Raw genomic sequence first — 24,963 nt, 5'->3', positions numbered from 1 at the left:
CCCTATGGCTCTTTCAATGGCAAAAGCAAATAAGGTAATTTCACAGAAGCTCACCTATAGCACTGGGAGGGAAACATGAGGGATTGTCCTTTCAGGTTTATATTTGCAAAGCAATTTCCAATCATTTTAATTAATTTTTCTACTTTATAAGTGCAAACATATGTATGCACTTTGGATATCACAGGAATGAAGACTTAGAGAAATATGATGCTAGGCTTTCTGGGATACCACTCCAGGTTTTAATTCTGAGAAATTTGTGGTTGTCTCACATAACTTTTACAGAATTGAGTCATCTGCCTTTCTGTTCTTCAGGAGAAGGTGTGCTGTGGTTTAGCAATATAAGGGTAGTGAGAATGTCAAAACATTGCCAGAGATGCTTGGGGAGCTACAGTGGAAGACAGGCTTGCAGGGTGCTTTTTTGTAGTTGCTGGGAGAAAGAGCCACTTTCAGGTTCAGAGACAGAGATTCTTTAACAAAGATTTCACTGCACTGCTAGTCCATTATGCTTATCAAATCACTTTCGTCTAAAGGATTTAAAAATATAAACTGAGAGTAATTTCTTCCCACTGTGAAAAATTATCATGAGACCTAAATGAATTCCTCTGGAAACAAATTGTACATACTTCCTGCCTGACCAGGGAGCTTGCTCACCATTCTTGGCCAGTGTCCCTGAAAGAGTGATCTCTTTCCCTCAGAGAGGCAATGAAGCTGAAGTTTCAGGACCCTTCCCATGCTTACACAATTTAATTTTTAAATTTTACATTCATTTGCTTAAAGAGCTCCATAACCCAATTTTATAGCTTTGTGCCCAAGAAAACCTGAATCATGCCCTACCTGTCCTTTAACATAAAAGTAAATATCTAATGTTCTAATATGCTCTAGATCAGAAGGGGAGACCAGATAAAGATGAGAATAATCCAGACTGCACCTAGATTAGGAAAACCACTTGAGGTTTGCAAAGAAGGTGGGTGGGAGGAGCTTCATTCCCAAAATATTCAGGTATACAATACCTCATTTTGGTATGGAATACTTATCCTCAAGACCTGCATGCCCATCTTACTTCCTTCAAGTATTCACTGAATTGTCCCCATTTCCACAAGACTTTTCCAGGCCACTCTATACCATTATTTTTTCTTATTCCACATTTGTTCAAGCTAGGAATCCTTGTCTCCATTATTATTCCTGTATTATCCCAAGCACACAGAGCTGTGCTTAACAGGGAAGGTTCTCAATGTATGTTGATTAAATGAAAAAACAACAACAACAACAACAACAACAAAACCTTTGACCCTGGGACCTAATTAAAGTGTCTGACAGTCCTTGGCTTCCTTAGTTGTAAGATGGAAAAAATAATGGTACTTATCTTTAAGACTTCTTGAGTGACTAAGCAACATATGTATAAAACCTGTGGCACATAGCAAATGCTCTATGAAAGCTTGCTAATATTATTACTTATGATAATAAAACCGATTGTTTGAATTGTCAGTGCTGCTGAGCTCTTAAGATGCTGAAAGTCATGGATGTGATTGCATTTTCAGCCCCGCCTCCTTCTTGCTAGTTCATTGACAGTAGAAAAGATGTGAAAGTGTTCAAAGTTCACATCTCAAAGCTGCTGACAGTTCACTGAGGCCTGGAGCCTGGGGAGCTCAGAGGAATTGCCCAAGATCTCTCTACTCAAAACCAGGGCCCTGCAGGACCCAAATACTGGTGTTGTGCCTCCTAATATTGCATTCTCTGTTGCCTCTACGCTCTAAGTGTGGGGTGGTGATAGAGCCCTGTATCCTTGGGAGACCTGGGTTCACCTAGGTCTTTCACTGGCTCATCTCTCTCATAGTACATTTTTTTTTTTTTTCCCCAGGAGATAGGGATTGAACTTGGACCTCACGCGCTAGGGGAGTGCTCTTCCACTGAATTACATTCCCAGCCCCCTCACTGTATGGTATTTCTTGACACTCAATTTTCTCGCAGGCAAAACATAGAAAATAAAATCTACACCTGAAAGGTTTGTGCCCGGCATCAAAGGCGAAAAAAAATCTCTGTGGAAACTCTGAAGCACAGTACAAATAAGTGCAGCAACAGGCAATAAGACGCGAACCCGAGTAGCTCCTGTCTCCACCCTTCTCCAAGACAGCGAAGTAGGAAGGAGGATTAACCTCAGGGGAGGAGTTCCGCCCTACGCCCCCGCCCCACCGCGGACGCCTCTCCCCAGCTCCCACACTTGCGCTACGGGTCTCTCTCCCGCGCCCAGCCCAGGCTGTGCTTCCCTGGCCAGGCACAGCACGGCGGGCCGGCCGCCAGGATGCAGGCCCCGCACAAGGAGCACCTGTACAAACTGCTGGTGATCGGCGACCTCGGCGTGGGCAAGACCAGCATCATCAAGCGCTACGTGCACCAGAACTTTTCCTCGCATTACCGAGCCACCATAGGCGTGGACTTCGCGCTTAAAGTGCTTCACTGGGACCCGGAGACAGTAGTGCGCCTGCAGCTCTGGGACATCGCAGGTGAGAGCCGGGGATGGTCGGGGGCGGGCGGCAGCGTCTTGAAGCTGGTCTCCAGTCCCAGGACAGCGGCCCTCAGCCAAGAGTGAGATCCAAATCTCCAGGGCATTCCTGGCGGTTTGGAAACTTGTTCTCAAAGACAAGAAAAAGTTTTTTGCTCCAGCTGAAACTTCAAGTGCGTTCTGTGGCGTTTTATTTTCCCCTGGTGTCTCTCCAACTCAGAACAGGCCACTGTTGGCACCCAGAGTGAGACTCTCAGCAATTGCTTTAGGTGGTTCTCTTCTCAAGTTTGTTTTCTGGGCCGATAGTCTTACTGGTTAAGCCGCTCAGAGTGCCACATAGGCCCTTGTGTCTGAGCTGACCCAGGGAAGCCCCTAGCCGAGTTAATAGGAGCAAATGGGATAATATGAAACTATCTGGAGTTTGCCCATTCCTGTTTTTTTTTTTTTAAGAGAGAGAGAGAGAGAGAGAATGAGAATATTTATTTTTTAGTTTTCGGCGGACGCAACATCTTTGTATGTGGTGCTGAGGATCGAACCTGGGGGGGGGGGAGAGAGAGAGAGAGAGAGAGAGAGAGAGAGAGAGAGAGAGAGAGAATGAGAGAATATTTATTTTTTAATTTTCGGCGGACGCAACATCTTTGTGTGTATGTGGTGCTGAGGATTGAACCTGGGCTGCACGCATGCCAGGCGAGCGCGCTACCGCTTGAGCCACATCCCGGGCCCCACCATTCCTGTTTTTAATAGCTGGCTTTATTCCCAATTTCAACACCCTGTCCTTCAGTCAAGGGAGTTTGTGATTCTTTGCTTTGTATTTATCAGGGACAAATTAATGCCCCAGTCTCCCATCTCAATTTTTTTTTTAAAAATATATCTCTGTCTTTATATAATCTATAAAAAGCTTTATATGTATTTTAAAGCAACTCTTAGTCAGGGTCTATGACATTAGGCATAAAATTTCTTGATTTGGCATTAAAGTTGTCTTTTGAAAGATATGTAAATGAGAACCTTTTTTTTTTATTTTTTTTACAATGTTTGAAATCAGTATTTGACAATGAGAGTTTGTACCTGGACTTAAGTGTAATCAAAAGTGAGAATGTGAAATGTCTACTCTAAGAGTAAGTCTTGGACTAAGAATATTTGCAATCCTGGCATGTCCAATCTCTTATTACAGGTTCTGGCTCTGCCACTCATTAACCTGCTCAGTGGCTTTGGACAACTCCCTTCAGTTCCATTGCATCCTTATTAAGTAGAAAAGGGTTGGACAATGATGGCTCAGGAACCTTCCTGCTTAGAAGTTTTAAAGTCCTTGAACTTCTCCATGAACCACTTCAAATAGTCCTACTCCATCTCTGACTGTTTCATGGTCTGGGGTACCAGGAACCTTTCTTTATAAGTGTTGCACCCAAACTATTCCAATCCTTTTTTAAGAAAACAGGTTCATTTCAGCTGTTGCTGGAAATGCTTTTTCATGGCCTGAAGGGAGAACAAATGTGGAAAATATTTGAAAGGGCATTTCTGTGGACTCTAGTGCCTCTTTAATCATGAGCTGCCAGGTCTTATGATAAAGCTCTTGGCATACGGACAGATTCATGCATTTGGAGTCTTCAGCAGCTTTAGAAGCACAGGGGTTATCAGTGACCAGAAGATGTCATCAACCAATGTTCGATTGGGTTTCCATATTTTAAAATTCACTGTGAGTCCATATACCTTGTTGTTCCATGTTTTAGTGTGTGAAAACTATTCTGGGTCCATAAGTCTCTGGACTTGGGTCTAGAAATAGCTTAGTGTTTAAAAGAAGATGTAGCTGTAATTTGTACTTCTGTTTCAAATCTAAGTAGTAGTATTCCCTCAGGCAGGTTATTGTCTATAAATCTGTTTTCTCACCTTAACCAGGGAGATGAAAACACATAGTGTTTGTGAGCCCAAATTCCAGAATTGAACTGGCTCCTTCTGAATACTGTGAGATTTTAGACAAGTTCCTTAAACTCCTTGTTCTTGTCTCCTGATCAATAAAAAGGGAGACTTTCTCCTAACAAAATGAAAATGAGAGATGAGCAACCAATGATGCTAGTTAAAGGTATTCGTGCCTACTATCTTGGAGATCTTCAAGGGTTGCTATTATACTAGCTACCAATTTTTTTTTTGAGCATTTATACATGCTAAGCAAGAGTCACATGACATACATGTGCTGATCAAATCCTAATAAATTGCAATTCCTACATTACACATATATTCTGTCCCCAAACAGCCAGCATCATTTTCAGGCTTTCCCATTTTGCAGTATAAATTTAACTCCCAAGCTGGGAAATGCCTCCTGAACCATAGTTCTAGATGAATTGGAAAATCAGTTCTACCTATAAGGTGGTGTTCAGCACCTCAGAAGGAAGTTTCTTTTTCACAGGGATCCATTCCCCTGTCTTTGGCAGCCTCAAGCTCAAAAGCCCTGTTAGATGAGTTAGAGATTGACAGAAGGCCAAGCTGGGGTGGGGGAGAGCTGGGCCATGGTGGCATGGGATGGTGGGAAAATACATAATTCAAGCTGCTTAGGACTTTTGTGGGCTATGATCATATGTGAAATTCACCCTCAATTGCTCACTCAGATTGTAGTTAGTTAAGTGAATATTCTTAAAGTCATAGCTTGTCTTCCTTCATCCTGCTCAGTTATGCTGTGTGTTTGGAAATAAGAGGTATTAGAGGATAGCAGGCCTAGTTTTAAGGGGTTGGGGTTGTCCATGAAGTAGAGAGGACTTTTCCTAACCTGACAGGATATCAGGTATGCCTGCTATAGAGGGAATCCTTGCTCAGGTAGACTCTTGATACTTGCTTGGTTCATTGCTAAGTAGGGCCCTATTTATTCAACAAATTCCCATGATGTATGTCTTGTGTCTACCTAGACTGGCCAGTCTTATCCTGAAAGTCTCCAAAAAGTACCTTTAGGACCATGTGAAACGAGGTGATTCATACCTCAAACTCCACAAGGACAACAGTTGCCCTAGATCCCAGGGAATCCATCATAGAGGACTAGCTGAGCAGCTCTATGTTCAGAAGCTCTTGATAGAGTCACAGAAATTAAGTAGCTTTGCCCAGGGCCACCCAGCTAATAGTGGAAGAGCAGGATTTGAGTTGTGCTGTCTGATTTGGCATCAAGTCATGTTCTTTGTGTCCATAGGCCCATGGATGCCTGATGTTCCATTGGCCCATGGGGATTAGGCCCTCTTCCCTTCCCTAGTTAGGAAGTTATCTTTGCCCTCTTCTTCTTATTTCTAATAGATTTTTTTGTACCAATATGCAGAAAATGGAAAGAAATGAATGAAAATCTATTTCTGAACTAATTCTTAATTATGATGTGAATTTGTAGGTTTTTCTCTTTTTACATCGACTAATTAGGAAAGAGTAAAACAAAAATTTCTCATGTGAGGCTCTCCTGTTTTATAAATTTCCAAATCCAGACATTGCAAATGCTCCATTAGCACATTCAAAGAGAACTATATGATTTTATTTAGATTTCTTGATGTGCTTTGGGACTCAGCTACAGGAATTGGGCAGTTATAGTAATAGAAACTAAAATTTCTTAAGTACTTATTTTTATAAATGTCTGGACATATTTAATCTTCCAGTAAAATAGCTGGTTTTGTGGTGCTAAATTTAAAACATAACTGTTGAATCCAGCCCCCAGGTTTCTAACAGCTTTCTTATACTTCCCTCGTCTTAATAATAGAGTACGTCAGACATATTCTGAATATCTTGTAAATCATAGATACTTTAAAAATGTAACACTTGGCATTGAGTAAGCCATAAAACTTTGCTGAACCTCAGCTGGCTCATCTGATTTTATTTTTCTGTAAGATGTTATTTCTTACATTATGCATCAACTTTCATATTATTGTTTTACTGTGCCTGGGGCATAGGTAGTACATGACAATTTTTTCAACTTTTTTGCTGAGGATACTTGTAAAGTTACCTATCCTCTATGCCTTGGTTTCCTGTCTGTAAAATTGGGACAATAGACCTTGCATATCTTCGAGTAATGATAAGAGTTAAATGAGCTAATTCTTGTAAAGCTGTGCTTGACAAATATTAAATGCTGAATACATGTAGCTATTACTCTTGTTGTTCTAATTGTGATTGTGACAAACTACTTTCACATACATTTTCCTGCTTGATCTCTCTGAGTACCCTTTGGTATCACTGAAGGTATAAACAGAGAAGATAGTAGTAAAGCCAATTTATATTAGAGAAGATGAAAAATCAGAGAGCTTGTAAGGGACTTGCCCAAGGTCACAAGTGGCAGAGAAGAACAGGAACAGTTTATCTGTTAAACTTCAGTATGACATATGACGAAGCCTCTTAGTCATCAGAAAACCCAATTCTGGATTTAACAAATAGAATACAAAACAATTTATGCTTCTTCACCATACAACATTTCTCTGCAGAACTCTACTAAATAACAAATGCTTCTAACAGCAAGGTCAGTTTATAAGAACCATAGTTCCACGTGGGGCACAGGTATAGTAACTTCCCTACCTAACTGCATGTGGCAAAAAAGCACGGGAGAACATTATCTCCCAGGTAGAGTAACAGGGTGAAGAGTACTTGGGCAGCTGACTATCCCTTTATACCAGGGATGACACTGATTTGTGTTATGTCATAAGTAATAGGTTGTTTTACAATTTACAAAGACCTTTCAAATTGTGAAACTCAATTGAAGGAAAGGTTTGGATTTGACTGTCTATTCGGTATGTATTTTTAAAAGTAATTCTTGAATGAATTTTATAAGAGGGATCTTAAATATCAGGATAAATGATTTAGAAATGTAGAAAAAGCTAAATTTGGTAACCAGTGTGTTAAGAAAAAAAAAAAAAGAGAGAGAAAAGAAAGATAAATTCATGTCAAGTCTGCACTACTCCCTTACTCTCTGCTGGGCAGTTTATTACCTTGTTTCCAGCCTGACTAATTATAGATTTTCTGATAACTATGTGAATAGCATTCTCTGTGCTTACCGGGAAACAATGCGTATGGTAAGCAAAAATGGTGCACTTTCAAAGTTGGGTGAGGAATGTGTGAGGAAAGACCTTGGGCCTATTGCAGAGCAGCTGTTAGAGTTTATATATGTCACAGATGTGTGGGCAGGGCATGTGGGACTTGTTCTCATCTAGGACTAGTTCTGACAGGAAAGCAAGTAGCAACTTCATTAAGGGAAGCTGGGTCATTAGAGAAAGAGGGGCTAGGAAAGAGTAGTTCTTATATGTGTTTTTGGAGATATATATGGTATATGTTAGATTCTGTGCTAAGTAAAGGGAAAACAAGGATGAAGAATAGAGTACAACTTGACTCTTGACATTAAGAAGTTCTCAGTTGTGTGGGTATGATGACATGAAAGAAAATCACCTGTAACAGAGAGTAAAGTGCACTGATACTGGTATCTTCACAATATTCTTGTGCAAAGAGGATCCTGACCACACCACATCCTTTCAAATTCTGAGCCTCAGGAGACTGGACAAAGCCCCTGAGCTAGTATATTTCCTATGCTTGTACTTAGTTCTGTGCTTTTACCAATGGCTCTTTCCAGTGAGTAGTTTAAACTGTGCAGATGACTCAGAAACTGTGCCTATAAGCTTGACTTCTCATAAATCTCAAACACATAATTCCAATTTCCTGTTGGACATGTTCTTTATATTACCTTCACATAATGGCTGCTCAGTAAAAGTGGTTGGCTGTTAAGCAGTCACTGGGATTGATACTAGGGTCATTGCTCACCTGATGAATTTTTGAGAAAGTTGTCTTGAAATAGACTTAGAGCTTTTTCTGTTCTGATCCACACTTTGGAGGATCCTTCAAAGTTTTGAAGCCACTAAGAACCCTTTTTATTTCTTTTGATTTCTGGCTCTGGGATAGATATTTGTAGAGGAATATGTTGTCTCCATTGCTTCAGGGATGGGAACTAATATAGTCCAGCAGGAATCATCCTCATTTCTAGGTTGGTCTACTAGAGTGCTTGCATTCAACTCAGCAAGGCCATCTTAGATTCTCTCCTGGGGTTCCTACTTATTGAGTTTCAAGCTTTCCCCCAGATCTTTGGGAATTTTATTAAGAAGATGTATCATCTTAGATTACTTAATGACAATAACTCGGTTTGGTTTATTGGTTTCTTTTGTGGTACCCAGGGAGATTGAACCAAGAGGCACTCAACCACTGAAACACACCTAGCTCTTTTAAAAAGTCTTTTTTTTTTTTTTTAAGAGAGAGGAAGAAAGAGAGAGAGAGATTTTTTTTTTATTTTAATATTTATTTTTTAGTATTCGGAGGACACAACATCTTTGTTTGTATGTGGTGCTGAGGATCGAACCCGGGCCGCACGCATGCCAGGTGAGCGCGCTATAGCTTGAGCCGCATTTCCAGCCCTTAAAAAGTTTTTTATTTGGGACAGGGTCTCACTAGGTTGCTTACAGTCTTGCTAAATTGTTGAGGCTGGCTTTGTACCATCAATCCTCCTGTCTCAGGCTCCCACGCTGCTGGGATTACAGGTGTGCACCACCAGGCCTGGCTAATAACTCAGGTTTTAACTTTCACTCTTCTCCTCTTGATTTGCTTTCTCACTCTTAGGCATTAATCAAATCCAATCTTTTCTAACTTGTGAAATAGCTATCTCATTCTTATTTTCAATAGCCATATCTTCTTTACAAGTCATCTGAACTCCTCAGGCCCTCAGTTTGTAACTCACAGCTTTGATTCTTCTCAGCATTATATCATTCTCCACTTTGATATTCTCCAATTTGTTCTCCTCAGTGGATCAGTACCACTTTCAAAATTAAATGCTAAACTTTTAGCATGAAATTCAAGTTGTTAAAGATCAGGCTTGATTTCCTTGTTATAGTCTCATCTCTCGTTCTTTTCATGATTATTGACCGTGGTGGCAGATATCTTACAGTGTCCCTATTTACTTACCTTTTTCATTGCTCTATACCTCAGCAATTCTCTCAGACAAAATGTATCTTTTTTACTTATGTATTTCCTGTGGGTCTGTCCTCATGCTATTCACGTGACTCTATCTAGAAACTCTCTATTGACTGTGTAAGACGCAGGGAGACAATATTTCTCTGCTCCCAGGATATTTTATTCTTACCCAAGATTAGGAAACCTCTACTACTGCATTGGAATGCCTTTTTCCTCTAAACTGTGTCACTGGGTCATAATTTAGTACTTGGCACATAGTATGTGCTTAATGAGTAGGTAGGTGTTCCATAAAAAGTTTTTCAGTCAACTGTCATATCATTGCTTTAATTCTAAGATATATCGTTATTTTAAAAAAATTCTTAATATTTCCGAATATTTCTCTAGCAGTCAGAGAAATGCAAATCAAAACCACCCTAAGATACCTTCTCACTCCAGTAAGATTGGCAGCCATTAGGAAGTCAAACAACAATAAGTGCTGGCGAGGATGTGGGGAAAAGGGTACACTTGTACATTGCTGGTGAGACTGCAAATTGGTGCAGCCAATTTGGAAAGCAGTATGGAGATTTCTTGGAAAGCTGGGAATGGAACCACCATTTGACCCAGCTATTCCCCTTCTCGGTCTATTCCCTAAAGACCTAAAAAGAGCATGCTACAGGGATACTGCTACATCGATGTTCATAGCAGCACAATTCACAATAGCAAGACTGTGGAACCAACCTAGATGCCCTTCAATAGACGAATGGATAAAAAAATGTGGCATTTATACACAATGGAGTATTACTCTGCATTAAAAAATGACAAAATCATAGAATTTGCAGGGAAATGGATGGCATTAGAGCAGATTATGCTAAGTGAAGCTAGCCAATCCCTAAAAAACAAATGCCAAATGTCTTCTTTGATATAAGGAGAGTAACTAAGAACAGAGTAGGGATGAAGAGCAGGAGAAGATTAACATTAAACAGGGATGAGAAGTGGGAGGGAAAGGGAGAGAGAAGGGAAATTGCATGGAAATGGAAGGAGACCCTCAGGGTTATACAAAAGTACATACAAGAGGAAGTGAGGGGAAAGGGAAAAATAATACAAGGGGGACAAATGAATGACAGTAGAGGGGGTAGAGAGAGAAGAGAGGAGGGGAGGGGAGGGGAGGGGGGATAGTAGAGGATAGGAAAGGCAGCAGAACACAACAGACACTAGTATGGCAATATGTAAATCAATGGATGTGTAACTGATGTGATTCTGCAATCTGTATATGGGGTAAAAATGGGAGTTCATAACCCACTTGAATCAAAGTGTGAAATATGATATATCAAGAAATTTGTAATGTTTTGAACAACCAACAATAAAAAATTAAAAAAAAAATAAATTAAAAAAAATTCTTAATAAAATAAAAAAATAAACTTGCTAACTCATTTATTTCATGAAAGATTTCATGTTTTTATAAACATTAACATATTAAAATGTAAATATTTTAGAATAGAAAAATATGGTAATCACTTTTTATAAGGGATTATTCTATTGTAATTTTTTGATATAAAAACTGAGGAGTCACTTTAAATGCCGTCTTTTCTGGACACAATCTGTACCTGGATTGAACCCAGGGACATACTAACAGTGAGTTATATCCCCAGGTCCCCCACCTTTTTAAAATTTTGAGACAGGGTTCACTGAGTTGGCCAGGCTGACCTCGAACTTGTGATCCTCCTGCCTCAGTCTTTTGAGTCACTTGGATTCCAGTTATAGGCCGCTGTGCTTACTTTAAATAACATTTCTGAAAATTGCACTTTTCTGTTTGACAGTCTCTATAATTTAGAGTGAATTTTTGTTTATTTGAAGGTCACATGGCAAAAATGAATCTTTCTCATGATTTTTAGATGTAATATATTCAATGATAGTTTTTGAAAGGTAATTTTAAGAGGTAAAAAAATTGACTACTCCTCAAAGCCACACTGGTCATTTTAGAGATGAGAAGCTATGACCTGGAAGTGGGGTGGCATTGCTTTCTTAGGCCCACAGAACATGATAATGAAAGAACTAGAACAAAGATACAGGGTTCCTTGGTTTATTGCTGTGAAGTTTGAAGAATTATAAAGACTTATATTTAACATCAGATGTTTTGATGCTGAGGTGCAAATATAATTGAATTGGGTATTCACCTAATCCTGTGGTGATTCATGCTGTGGAGAAGAGGGAATGATGGTTTATCATGGTAGACAACCAAAGTTATGCCCAATGTGGCTTACAATAACATTTCTAATATTATTTTCAGCCACTGTCCATTATGAGGCTCACACTTGAGTCACTTGTGTTCCTTTGGTTCCTTATTAAGTCTCGTGTTTATGCTTGTATGTCTGTGCTCCCATTCTTCCCACTGGTTCACATGTCCTTTCCTTTATGTCCACATATTCATATCCTACCTGAGTTTTAAGACTCACCTGGAAAGCAACTGCTCTACAAAAGCTTCCCTTTGGATTCTCTCCCATCAGAAATAACTTCTTTCTCTTTTGAGTCCCAAGCAGCATCGCTTTACCTTCCTTGTAACACTTCTCCAATTAAAATTTGCATTATAGTTATTGTGTACCTGTCTGGATATCCTTCACAATTTTTATCAGACTTTCCATTAGTTCCTACAAAACTTAATGAAATTATTGTAAGGTCAGAAAGAAAGTGGAGAAAATGCTAATAGGAGGAGAACCAAGCAAACACATGATCTGGAAGCAAGAGACAGAATTGAAGAAGAACATTCAATAGTTTTAAATATCTTATTACTTTTTCCTCTGAGTCTGTACTTTTTATAATTTGTGTTATCCTGGTGTATTATTTAACCTTTGCTCCTTATCATTTATATTTGGATTTAACTTTTAATTAGTTTTTCAATCTTGCATAAAATTGTTCTCTCTGGAAGAGTGATGAAGGACTTAGTTTCTTGTGTACCTCTCAGTCTAAAGGAGACAAAGATAATACTTATAGCGTGGGAGGTTCAAACAAATTTCCATCCAATTTAAGAGTGAAGTATAAAACAAATTGACTTAAATTCATTGTTGAGAGAATTGTTTTTCTCTACAATATAATGTGTTATAAATAGCTACTATTTATTTAGAGTCAGTCATGGTGTTATGCATTTATATGTATCATTTCATTCATTGCACAAAATGAACTTTTGTGGTAGGTACTGGTATAAAGATGAAAAAAACTGTGCTTAGATAGGCTATTTAACCAATAAACAAGCAAAGAAATACATAAGCTTTTTGAAAGTTACACAAAGGAGTAGTGCTGGAATATGAACTGATATTTCTCTGTTTTCCAACCAGTCTATTCTACTCTTTTCTAAGGCTTGATAGAATCATGCAATAGTTTTCACATCTCAGATTGCTTAAATTGCATGTAGAAGATGAGCTGAAGTCTTTGCATACATCATTGCTGAGACCATGTGATTGGTTTGGTTTAATAACAACCACCTTCATCTACTTTTATTTTGGAAAACCACAGAGCCTGAGGGACACAGGTCTTTATTTGGGAAAAAAAGACTAGGAATAGCTATGATGCTTTATGATATCAGAATCTAAATTAGGTCTAATAATGTGATGGATTGGATGAGAGAGCCTTAACTCATTCACTGAATTAATCCCCTGTTAGGGATGAACTGAGGGGTAACTAAAGGCAGGTAGGGTGTGGCTGGAGGAGGTGGGTCTCTGGGGTTTGCCTTTGGGGCATATATTTTGTATCTGGTGAATGGCATCTCTTTCTGCTTCCTAATCCTCATGTAAGCCACTTCCTTCTGCCACACTCTTCCACCATGATATTTAGCCTACCTCAAGCGTGGAGGAATGGAGCTGGCTGTCTATGGACAGAGACCTCTGAAACTGTACTGTAAATAAGCTTTTCCTTCTCTAAAATTGTTCTTGTCAGGTCTTTTAGTCCCAGCACCAAAAAATCTGATTAAAGCAAATAGGATGGTGAAAGGGACTGTATGTATGCTGTAGTGTAGTGTGGTGTGTGTGTGTGTGTGTGTGTGTGTGTGTCTTTTAAATTTAAAGACAACAACCAACTAGACTCTAGAGGATACAGCAGAAGTTCTCAAACTTTAAGTTTAACAAGTCTCCTGTAGTGCCAAAGTAACTTTATCATTGTGCCTGAAGACTGAAAGAAATACCCAAGGGTGTTCTTCATGAAATAGCACCAAATAACCAAACACATATTATGTTCTAATTTTAATAGTCATGTGAGAAAAGTAGAACACATAAATTAAAAGAAATTTTTATTTAATTTTAGTAACTATAATTTACTCTAGGCATGTGGTGTTTGGTCATGGAACAACATCCCAATCCTTTGAGACAGCACCTCCCTCATTTTCTACTCACATTTTCAGATGATTCTTGCTTTTTATCACAGAAACTTCCAATACCCCATTTTCAAAAAAGACATAATGACATCACAGGAATGTAGTGGCAAACTGTTAACTACCTTGTTGGAAGTTGCTGAAGTGTCTGATCTTGATTATCACTGTGTTTAACTTAAATTTAAAAAAATTCTGTTGCACTCCATGAGTTTACTGTGGTACCTTGTCATCTGTTTGGGGAATTATAGTTCTAGAGGAATCTGGATATTCTTTAAGGATGGAAGCTTTGGAGTTCAGAATTTCTTGTGAGTTATTTATAAACGTATCTTAATAGTCTACTTAGAGGTGTTGGCTCAAAGGCCAAATAATTAAAGGTATCTTTTTATTAAATCCTCTTGAGCTTACAATTCGGTGAAAGTATTTTATGTTGCTTATTTGTTTAATTAAAAACAAAATGCTCACCCTTCTATATTGATTGATGCCAACCTTTCACCTGCGACTTGGTTTCATTCTCTCACCCCATCATTATTGGATTTTTATTTGCTATATGATATTATTTCTCCATCTAAATGAATTATTTCACTTAAACTGGTGGCATTTGATCCCAGTTTGAACATTTATAACAAATTATTTACTATGACAGTGTACTAGTAGTCTTTTTCAAAAGCATAATATGTATATAGCTTTAAATTTAAATATAAATTCAGAGTTTAATGAAAATTTAACAATAAAACACTATAATTCATATATCTTTCTTTCAATAAGACTATTGTTTATGGACACCTAATAACCAGTATTGACTTTTTTTATCCTATCTTATTATCTTGCATTCTTTAGCTTAGTTAAATATACCACAGCTAGTCTTATCTTCTTGTTGAATAGAAATAAGGTTTGTCTATAAGTGGTGCAAACCAGCAGTTAGATGAAATGAAAGACATTGATTATAGAGGAAGTAAGGAAATTTCAGAAAGAATAAGAATGGTTCTACATTATGGATAGATTCAGAATAGATCACAATGAGCAGGCATTGAGGAGGCATAGGAAAAAAGTGAAAATGAAATGAATTAGAGATATTGCTTTATTTAGTCTACTCCTTTCCCTGCTGGGGTTCCATATTGCTTATAAGAATCCAATTATTTGTTGATTCATTGTGTAAAAAGGACTTGTATGGCCAGTTTTATTCTATTATGTAAGTCTATCATAAGCATAGACTTGAGCCTGTCAGAATATGTGTATGATGTGGACATAGGCACAGTAATTGAATAATTGAACAGTAGCCAAGTGATTGATACAGTCAATGTTATGGGGATATAGAAGAGTGGCAAGGTAGGTTGGCATCAGCTAGTTATGCAGAGTCTCCAAGAAGGCTGCACTTGAGTATAACCTTGAAGGATGGGTAGGATTTGGTTAGATGGAGGATAAGGAAGAGGGTATGTTCTAATGGAAATGGGGTTGCCATGGTGTGATGGTGCTTCAAAGTAAGAAACAGAAAGACTAGCCAGGCCCAGCCAGGCATAGTGTGCCTAGCCCTTAACTTGTAGACGAAGGTGCATAACCTCAAAAATCTCATAGAAGGCTAGCAGGTGAGATAAATGACCTTTTATTTTTTGGCCTGGCAATTACTTGTTCATCTTCTAAGAGTCTTTCTGAAAATTGTGTTCCCAATTCTGGGACATGCTTTCCCACAGTTCTGTTTCCTACTTTCTTCTCAACAAAACTCCATGTCCAGTTATATCAATATACTCTGAAAAACTAGAGTGTGTTAAAGTATGTTAATGCAAGAAACGAACACAGGATCCTAGGTAACCATTAAAAGAGCCTTACAATAAGATAGACTGATAGCAAATATCTCTTTTAAAATAAAATTATGAAATATATGTATATTCAAGGGAAATACTTCCTAATTCCCATGAGCATATGAAGCAAGGGACCAGAAGCAGATCCAGTTCATTAACCCATAAGGGAGAACCAAGCAAGGGCAGTGGAAGAAGTAAAAAGTTCTGTGTCCTGGGGATGAAGGGTCAAAGGTATTTGGAGGCTCCATGGACCAGGAGGTATCTAGGCCATACCAGTATGTGAGTGAAAATCAATGTAAGTTGGATGGAATCTTCAAAGCAGGAGAAAACAAAACGAGCCAAGACACTGAGCCGTAAAACTATTGACTATTCAACAGACAGTGGAGTGTTTGTACTGGGTATGACGATAAAATCTTAAAGTGAGACAGCACAAAATAGAGAAAGAAACCTCACCTTATAGGGCAAAATACTTCCCCAACACAGAGGCTCCACATACTCTCTGTAGAGGTATGGTAGCTGAAGATCACTCTACAGGTCACCCTCGACTCCAAGGCCCTAGTCCCTTGGAACTAAATCCACGATCTAGAATCTCCCTTAATGTAAGCTCTCTCTTATCCAAAATGTAAAATAAAAACACAAGAAAACAGAACTCAAAAGAGACATCAAAGTAAGCTTTGACCCCTGTACTTCACTTGTATCTTAGTGGTTATGCTAGTGAGACAGGGTCTGTTTCATTCCATACACTGTTTGGTTACTCCGGGGCCTAACAACATTTAGCGTATCATGCTCCTGATACATCTTCCCTCAAAAGCAGTAAATACCTTGGGAAATATAAACTCACTCCAAACAAAAGGCAGCATCAACTCAGGATCTACTGTAATACTTTATAAATGACTTATTACTCATTTTTGTTTATGTGCTATGTATATGATTTTGGGCATGTGGACCTATGATTACCAATCTGAGGTCGACCAGTCTCTTCAGTTAGAATGTATAGGATAGGAAAGCTTTTAAGAGTTATTAAAATTGACATACTATAGCTATAAAGCCACTTCAGTGTTTATAGCAGCACAACTCACAATAGCTAAATTATGGAATCAACCCAGATGACCATAATTAGATGAATTTATTAAGAAATAATGGTATATGTATACAACAGAGTTTGACTCAGCCATAAAAAAGAATGAAATTATGGTATTTGCTGGTAAATGAATGCAAATGGAGAATGTTATGCTAAGTGAAATAAGCCAAACTCGGAAATTCAAAGGTTGAATGTTTTTTCTCATAGATGGAAGCTAGAGTAAAATAAAGGAAAAGGGAAAAGAAGGACAGGATAGCATAAGAGAAAGATCAATAGTGTAGAAGAAGGAGATCAAGAGGCAGAGTAGAGGGGTGGGAAACGAAAGGCAATGCAGAATGAGTTCCTAAAAAATCACGTTATGTGCATATATAAATATACCGCAAGGAACTCCACCTTTATGCATAGTTCGAAAGAACCACTCAAATGTACATAAATAGATGAACGAAAGAAAGTCTAGTAGAGGAAGGAATGTGGGAGAGGAAAGGGAAGATGAGAGTGAAAAGGGGGGATCATGAACTGAAATCGAATTCCCTGCAGGTATGTGTTTGTGGGGAACCCAACTACTATGTGTAACCATAAATCTCTAATAATAAATAAATAAATATTAAAAAGTTATTTTTACTCATATTGTCAGGGTTTAATTGGCTCATCTTATGCTAATTAGAAGGTATGATGGACAGCTTTAGATTTTTTGATTAAAAACCTAAATAAACTTTTTTAGTCAGTCTTTTAATAATGAAGGTATTTTTGGTGAAAACATTAGAGAAACTAATCTAGGTGCTTAGTGAATATAGTTTGAATTTGTATATATGTTACTGTCATTTCTTTATATTAATTCAGAAGTTATCTGCCAAATAATAAATCTTTCATAAAAGTAAAATAAAATTTTATAAGTTTCATTTATATGTATTTGTTAGTTATTTTTGCAAAATTGATAGAAATTCACACACTTAAATTTAAGGCATTGTTTTAGTGGAATATAAAAATGTGAAAAGAATTGTATCTCATGACATTTTTATTTTTCCTTAAAGATTAGGAGTTTGGCATTGTTCAGCTCAAATAAACTAACTTCTGAACTTTGTTATATAATATAAGCCTTGTATCACTAAAGTGCTAAATTTTCAGTATATTCCATTTGTGAGATAGCTTCCAATTTATAATTGTAATAGTTCAGATTGTTTTAAATCTGGTATGGATCACAAAGCATGTTAGCCATTCAACTTCCATTTATTACAGCTGCTATAGATAGAGGAAGGTTCCTCAAAGTGTTTAATTAGGGAAATGATGGGGAGAGAATAGGGTCCTGGAAGATGAACCAGGCAGAGATGCACAGAAATTAAGCAACATTTTAAATCTTCAGTGCGGACCTTCCCTGGAACTTCAGATATATATCCCACTCTGCTTAAGATAGAGCCCAACAGCCATCTCAGACTTACACTTAACATGTCAGATTCCTACGCTTCCTCTCAGCGTGCGTGCACACACACACACATACACGCACACACATACACACACACACACACACCACATCTATGCCTCCTGAAGTCTTCATCTCAGCCAATGGCATCTCCATACTTTCAGATTCTAGGTATCATGCTTGAATCATCTCATACTCTACAACCCACTTATCATCTCTATCCCCACATATACCCAGAAAACAATCACTCTTTACCATCTTCACCACTACCACTTTGGTCCAAATCATTATTATCTCTTTCCTGAATTATTGCAATAATTTTCTGACTGTTCTTTTCTTACCTTGACTCCCAGACATGATTCATTTTCTCATGCCAGTCCATGTTTCTCATTGGCTCACAATCCTTCAGTGCTTTCCTCTTACCCAGAAATAAAGGTAACATCCATATGATGGCCTGAAAGTGTCTACAGTCTGAACCCTGTGATCTCCCTGCCTGACCACACTGTACTCTGACCCCGTACAGTTCTCTCCAGCCAACTCAGTCTCTCATAGTTCTCCAGTTCCTTGCCAGACATATGTATGCCTCAGGATCTTGATGTTTCACTTGCTGGTTCCCATGTTTAAAATTCTTCTGAGATAGAGCCCCCTACATTACCTCTTTCTGGTCTTTTCTCAAATGATACTTTTTAGTGGAGCCTTCACCATCCAACCTATTTGACTCTGTCCCCAACCCCAGTATACCCTAGTCTCCTTCCCTGCTTTATTTTTCTCCATGACATTTTCACCAGCTAACATAGTATTATTTACATTTTATTTACTTTTTAGCTTGCTGTTTATTTCTTCCCCGTGGAATGGGAAAGCAAGGATATTTTATTCTAGTTGTTAGACCAGTTCCTAGAAAATTATAGGCATTAGATTTTGATGTCGTTGTTGTTGTTAAATGAATGAGATGAGATGAGTGATTTCGGTGTGAGTAAAAGAGAAGTGATGAAGGGACAGATAGCTCTGAAAGACTTGGTAAGCCTGCAAGTACCTGCTGAAGGGGCAATATGAGACTAGGCTTATTCCTTCACTTAATACAGGGATCTTAACAGAAATTTCATTGTATACACAGTGCAGTGCTTACAAGGAGGGCTAAATAAACTTGGTCATGGTTATAGAATAGCTGGTAATTTTGTATGAAAAGATTTTGCAAGGTTAATTCTAGGATCTATGCTTTGTCACTTGGAAAAGTAGTGATTGACACATTTCTGTCACAGTTTGGCAGGGCAAAGGAGTGAAGAGATCAGATCAAAGAGTTTCAGAACCATTGCCAGGGGGCCAGATGGGTTCCTAAAAACTGGAGAAAACCTTGCGCACTAGAATGTTAACTTACTCTGATCCTGGTCCTAGGATGTTGTTTCCCCTTGGCCTTCAAAACCAGCTTATGTCATTAAAATCTCAGTGTCCTTTTGACTATTATAGCAATCATATAATTTGATTGTTTTCTTTTAGATCAATGTACAAGATCCATATTTGCTTTTGTTTTTATATCTTCACACTGTTACATAGACATATAGAGAATATCATTGTAGCACTTTTATAGCTTCTGATTGTACCAGGAACAAAAAGCATGTATTGTTTGGAATAAATTGATTCTGAGGGATCATTTCTTAATTGTGAGAATGATTACAAAAGCATAACATTCCAGTCCGAAACTTATTGCAATAGGTATGTACATACCTGTGTTAGAATAATGTTAATTTTCTCTCCTAATGAATTTCTATTGATTATTGACTGGGAATGAAAGTGGAATACAGAATAAGTGCATCAGTGTGCAGCAGTAGGTCATGAATATATGAGAATGTACTTTAGAGGAAGAAGAAATCTTAATCTCAGTTTATTTTCACCATAGTGTCATGAGCCCTTACTCGATCCAAAAAGTGAAGAAAGAGCCCTCAAGTTTCACAACATCAAAACATGACTAACCTGCTCTCCAGGATTTTCAATGCCAGATGGAGACTGAAGTATGAAGACACACCATGATAAATACTCATGGTATAGGATAGGGAAAATGCTGTGGAGTCATGCAGAAGGGAGTAAATGATTTCAGCTGTCAGGACAGGGAAGGCTGAGATTTTAGGGCATAAACGAAGGGCACACAGTTCACTCATCAGCAGCCATGAGGAGGGTATTCAGGATCTGGGAACTGAGATGTAAATCACAGAGAAATCCAGAGAGTAATGCAAGGTGTGTTTTAGGATGGAGGAGTGTTCAGTGTGGTTGGCCATGAAGTACTTTAAGGGAGTGTCAGGAAAAGTAGAAGAGTGCAGAAAAACCATCAGGAGTCCAAATGAGGAGCAAGGAAGGGCTGAAGTAGAGCAGCAGCCAATGCTGATGGAGTGGAGGAAGCAGAATTAAAAGCCACTTCTGAAGGGGAAGTGTTAGTGGGACATTGGAAATTCCTTACATGAGGGAGTGCAAACTGAGTTGGAAGATGACTGAAGGTACTGTTCTGAGCAGTTGTGTTGTTGGTGATGTCATGAGCTAGTCTGGGGAACAGAGGGGGAGTAGGACCTGGAGTACTGGATGCCTAAGTAGGGGAGTTTTCCAGAAGCAATAATGGAAGTGTCTTATAGTGTCCAAGCTGGTGTCCATATTTCAAAATAAGGAAGCTGAGGCTTGTAATAGAGCATTGACTAATCTGAGATTCACAAAGCTAGTTGGTAAGGGTCAGAATGGTTAAAAAGGTATTCTCAGTTTAATAGAAAACCCGCTGTGCTTCCTACCATTGGTTTTATGCCTATGTGAAAGATTCACTGCTTGATTGTGTCTGCTGAGAGCATCTATAGAGCCTTAATTATGAAGTGAAAGTGTCATTAAATACACATTATGACTGTGATGTTTGTGTGAGTTTTTAGCTGAATCTTTGACACCAAATGGTCCATTTCAGTCTGTTACAAAAGACAGCCAGGGTTTCATTTAATCTAAGGAATTATAACAGGAAGGGTTTTTAGAGATCAGACACACGAACTTCATTTAACACATAAGAAAACTGAGACTCAGGGAGAGAAATACATTTGTTTAAAACTGGTCTGATTTGTTCAAGGCTTCCAGTGATTAAAATTAAGACCCATGTCTTCTGATTCTTCAAGTTAGTAGATTTTCCCATAAGGCTCCTGGAACTATTACTGCAGCCATTGTATTAATTTCTGTGATTTGGTTGATTGCTTGGTTATTGGAACACCTCTTGAAACTGGAAACTGAGTCATGAGCACATTTATTGTACTGTGGTATGTGTTTGAGGACTAAGAGAAGGGGTCCTTACTTGGTGAATTGGATCATTTTCAGTGCAGATTCTCAGTATAGCTTTCTGTGGTATAGAAGTTCCTCCTGGTCAAAAACCTGTATTAGCTGCACAAATCACAGAGCCTGGACTTCACCAGTCATTCAGTAATTGTGTTAGATAAGTGATCTATGTGCCAAAGGAAGTTTTTAAATTGTAGTCATGTTTTAAGTAAATTTACTCAGGATGAATTCATCACTCTCCATTCCGCTCATAAGTAGCCATTCACAAAGTCACATGTTTCTCACACTTTGATTAAGAAATGGCAGAGAGGGCTATCAGCTGATAAAGGAGGGATTAAATGTGAGTGTTAGAAATGCTCTGATTTGAATGTGACCCCTGGCCAGAATGCCAAAAACACAAACTTTCTAAATGGGCTAGCCCAGTGACCTCCATATACAAAGGTCTTTTCTTTCCAGAAATAAGCTAGCTTCTTGGTTCTGATGTGACACACAAGCACAAGTGCACATGTGTATGCATGCACATGCGCACATACACACTTCCCCCTTTTTTTAAAACGGTGCTGGAAATTGAACCCAGAGCCTTGCACTAGCTAGACAAATATTCTACCAAGGAGCTATCCCCAGCCCTCCTTTATGATTCTTCATGAAGGTATAAAGTTATCCCTTGCTCTTTGCACTGTGTCATATATTGAAATGTAAAATTTCTATTCTTGAGAGCTTCCTACTCTGCTCTGAAAATCTCTGGACAAGCAGATTATTGAATAACCCATGACTTTGCTCTTCATCTGATTAGATCTCTGAAAGAGATCATAAGACATCCTTTAAAAAGCCTAGAGGCCTTTGGAGTTCAGAGTGATCACAGAGGGCTTTTTTCCCGCCAATCCTCTTGATATGTCATGGCCTTTCCTGAACAGTATCAAAGGAAATTGCTGTTTGCATCAGTCATTAAAAAAAAAATAAATAAAACTCATTTGGAAAAAATGAAAGTTCATCTGTGGGTTGTATGTCATATGAAAAGTATTTTACCCCTTTCTTTCATTGACTGTATAACTGTGGGAAATTTAAAAACAAATACTTTTGTGGTACAAGCTAGGTAAGAAATGCTTTAGGAGTGTTATGTGCTGTCTTTGATAAAAAGTTCTTCTTTCCAGAATATCCAGCTGGGCATATAGGCACCTAGACTAGGATTGAAACTATAGAATTCCATCAACTTTCACTGGTACATAGGGGTCCTTCACCTCCTCATAATGTCCCTGTGAACATAATCAACACAACATCTTTTTAATTTACACTAAAGTTCACCATTGCAAAATCTTGTGCTCGAAATTTTTGTATTCTAAGGGTATATTAACCTATATTTTCTTGGATATACCTCAGTTTCAGCAATTTGTTCTTTTCAAAAAAGTGTATCACATTCCTAATTTGTTTTACTTTATATACTTTTATAAGACTCTTAACATACATTTTCAAATCAAAAAGACTGTCTGGTTGCACACTTTTGGGGTTTTTGTGTTCCTAAAGTATGAACCCAGTTTTCATTAGTTCCTGTCCTCAACTAACGCAGAAATAAATGATGTGATTTTGTTAACTTTTGTTGCTTGGTTAAAATATCTGCAATTTTTCTTTTTGTCAAAATCTTTAGCCTGGGACTATGATTTGAAAATTTGTATCATACTTTCTATTTTATTTTTAACCTGCTGAAGAAATACATACTGATTAGTTCTAAGGTACTGAACTGGGAGTTTCATATATATTAATTTATTCCATCCATATGACAACCCTGTGGTACATTTTCTTATAGTCCTTTTGCTGGTGAGGTGGGCTTAGGATGTTTAAGAAACTTACCAATATTCACTTAGAAAACTAAGCATCAGAAAAAAGCTGATTCTAGCTGATTACAACTAATTCTAAAACCAGTCTTCATTCTATTTTTAAAAATTACTTATTCATTTTTTTTTGCAACATCTGGAGGTTTTCTTTACACAATAGATTATGGACTACTTGAAGGAAGATATGATACCATCTAGCTCATTATTGTATTTTGAGCATGTACCAGAGATTGCTATCAATATAGTAGATGTCCAATAGACATTTGTGAAGTTGGATTGAATAGGATGTTCCTGGCACATAAACCTGGAGGAGAGAGAGTACAAGACTATGGTTCAGTAGTTGAAAGTATTCAAAGTTAGTAAATGATTATGGGCTCTAGTTTCAAGTGACTCAGGTTTGAATTCTGATTTTGCAAGCTTACTATTTGTTTGATTTGAGCCAGTTACTTAGATTTTATAAGTCTCACTTTAAAATGAGACAAATGGCCATGCATGATGTTGTATGCCTATAATCCCAGAAATCTGGGAAGTAAAGGCAGAAGGACTCTAAGTTCAAGGCTGGGCTTAGCAATTTAGTGAGGCCCTGAACAACTTAGTAAGACCTGTCTCAAAATCAAAAATAAAAAAGGCTAGAGATATAGTTCAGTTGTAAAGTGCCCCTGCATTTAATAGCCATTGCCAAATAAATTGAAATAAAAACAAAATAAGAATAATGACTGAGACTGTTACTCAGTGGTAGAATGCTTGCCTTTCACATGCCAGACCCAGAGTTTGATTCCCAGAATTGCAAAAAATAAAACAGAATGTGGATAATACCTTTATGATCATTTATGCAGGTCACATTTCTTATTTTTAGTAAATATACAATTAATGGTGCTAGTATTATTACTTTTAATTAAAGTAGATTTCGGATGTCTTTTTAACATACTACATAATTTGTTTATTAATTTGCCTTTTCAGTAAAATAATGTAAGCCTTATGACAGCAGGGATTTTTATGTTTGAGTCATTATATCCCAAATGTTCAGAATAATGTTGTCCAATAGAACATCCTGTGTTGATCCAAATGTTCTCAGTTGGCATCATCTATTGCAGTAGCCACTAGCCATGTGTTTTATCAAACACTTGTAATGTAGCTATTGTGACTAAGAAACTGAATTTTAAATTTTATTTAGTCATAATTAATTAATTAGCCACACAAAGCTAGTGAGATACTATATTAACACAGTTCTAGAACATTACATGGTGCATAGTATTTTCTCAGTTAATACTTGTTAAATGAATCTTGTGCTCAAAAGATTAAAAACAAAACTGCATGATTATATATTTAGCACACTTTTTAAAGACTAGAAATAAGACTTTATTGAGTGACTTGTTCTTATTGGAGCCCACATGAAGTTCTAATATTTTGTTCAGTTCCAGTTGTAAAGAGTTTCTGAATTATATTTCTTCTTGATGCAGGTCAAGAGAGATTTGGAAATATGACAAGAGTCTACTACCGAGAAGCTATGGGTGCGTTTATTGTCTTTGATGTCACCAGACCAGCCACATTTGAAGCAGTTGCAAAGTGGAAAAATGATTTGGACTCAAAGTTAACTCTCCCTAATGGCAAACCAGTTTCTGTGGTTTTATTGGCCAACAAATGTGACCAGGGGAAGGATGTGCTCATGAACAATGGCCTCAAGATGGACCAGTTCTGCAAGGAGCACGGTTTCGTAGGATGGTTTGAAACATCAGCAAAGGTAATGTGACTTTAGAGGATG

General features: G+C 37.9%; 1 protein-coding gene across 1 annotated transcript in view; it reads left to right on the top strand.

The window, feature by feature from the left end:
• Positions 1-2,259: 2,259 nt before the first annotated feature.
• Rab38 (RAB38, member RAS oncogene family) overlaps positions 2,260-24,963 on the top strand; it is a 57,298-nt gene continuing 34,594 nt past the window's right edge. Inside the window, exons 1-2 of the mRNA XM_027942720.2 lie at positions 2,260-2,501; positions 24,662-24,942. Coding sequence (XP_027798521.1) covers positions 2,300-2,501; positions 24,662-24,942 — 483 coding nt within the window. The 5' untranslated portion in view covers positions 2,260-2,299. The remainder of the gene's footprint in view (positions 2,502-24,661; positions 24,943-24,963) is intronic.

The sequence above is a fragment of the Marmota flaviventris genome, chromosome 9 (genome assembly GCF_047511675.1).
Source record: "Marmota flaviventris isolate mMarFla1 chromosome 9, mMarFla1.hap1, whole genome shotgun sequence".
In the NCBI taxonomy this organism is placed as follows: Eukaryota; Metazoa; Chordata; class Mammalia; order Rodentia; family Sciuridae; genus Marmota; species Marmota flaviventris.
This window is presented reverse-complemented; position numbering and strand designations above follow the sequence as displayed.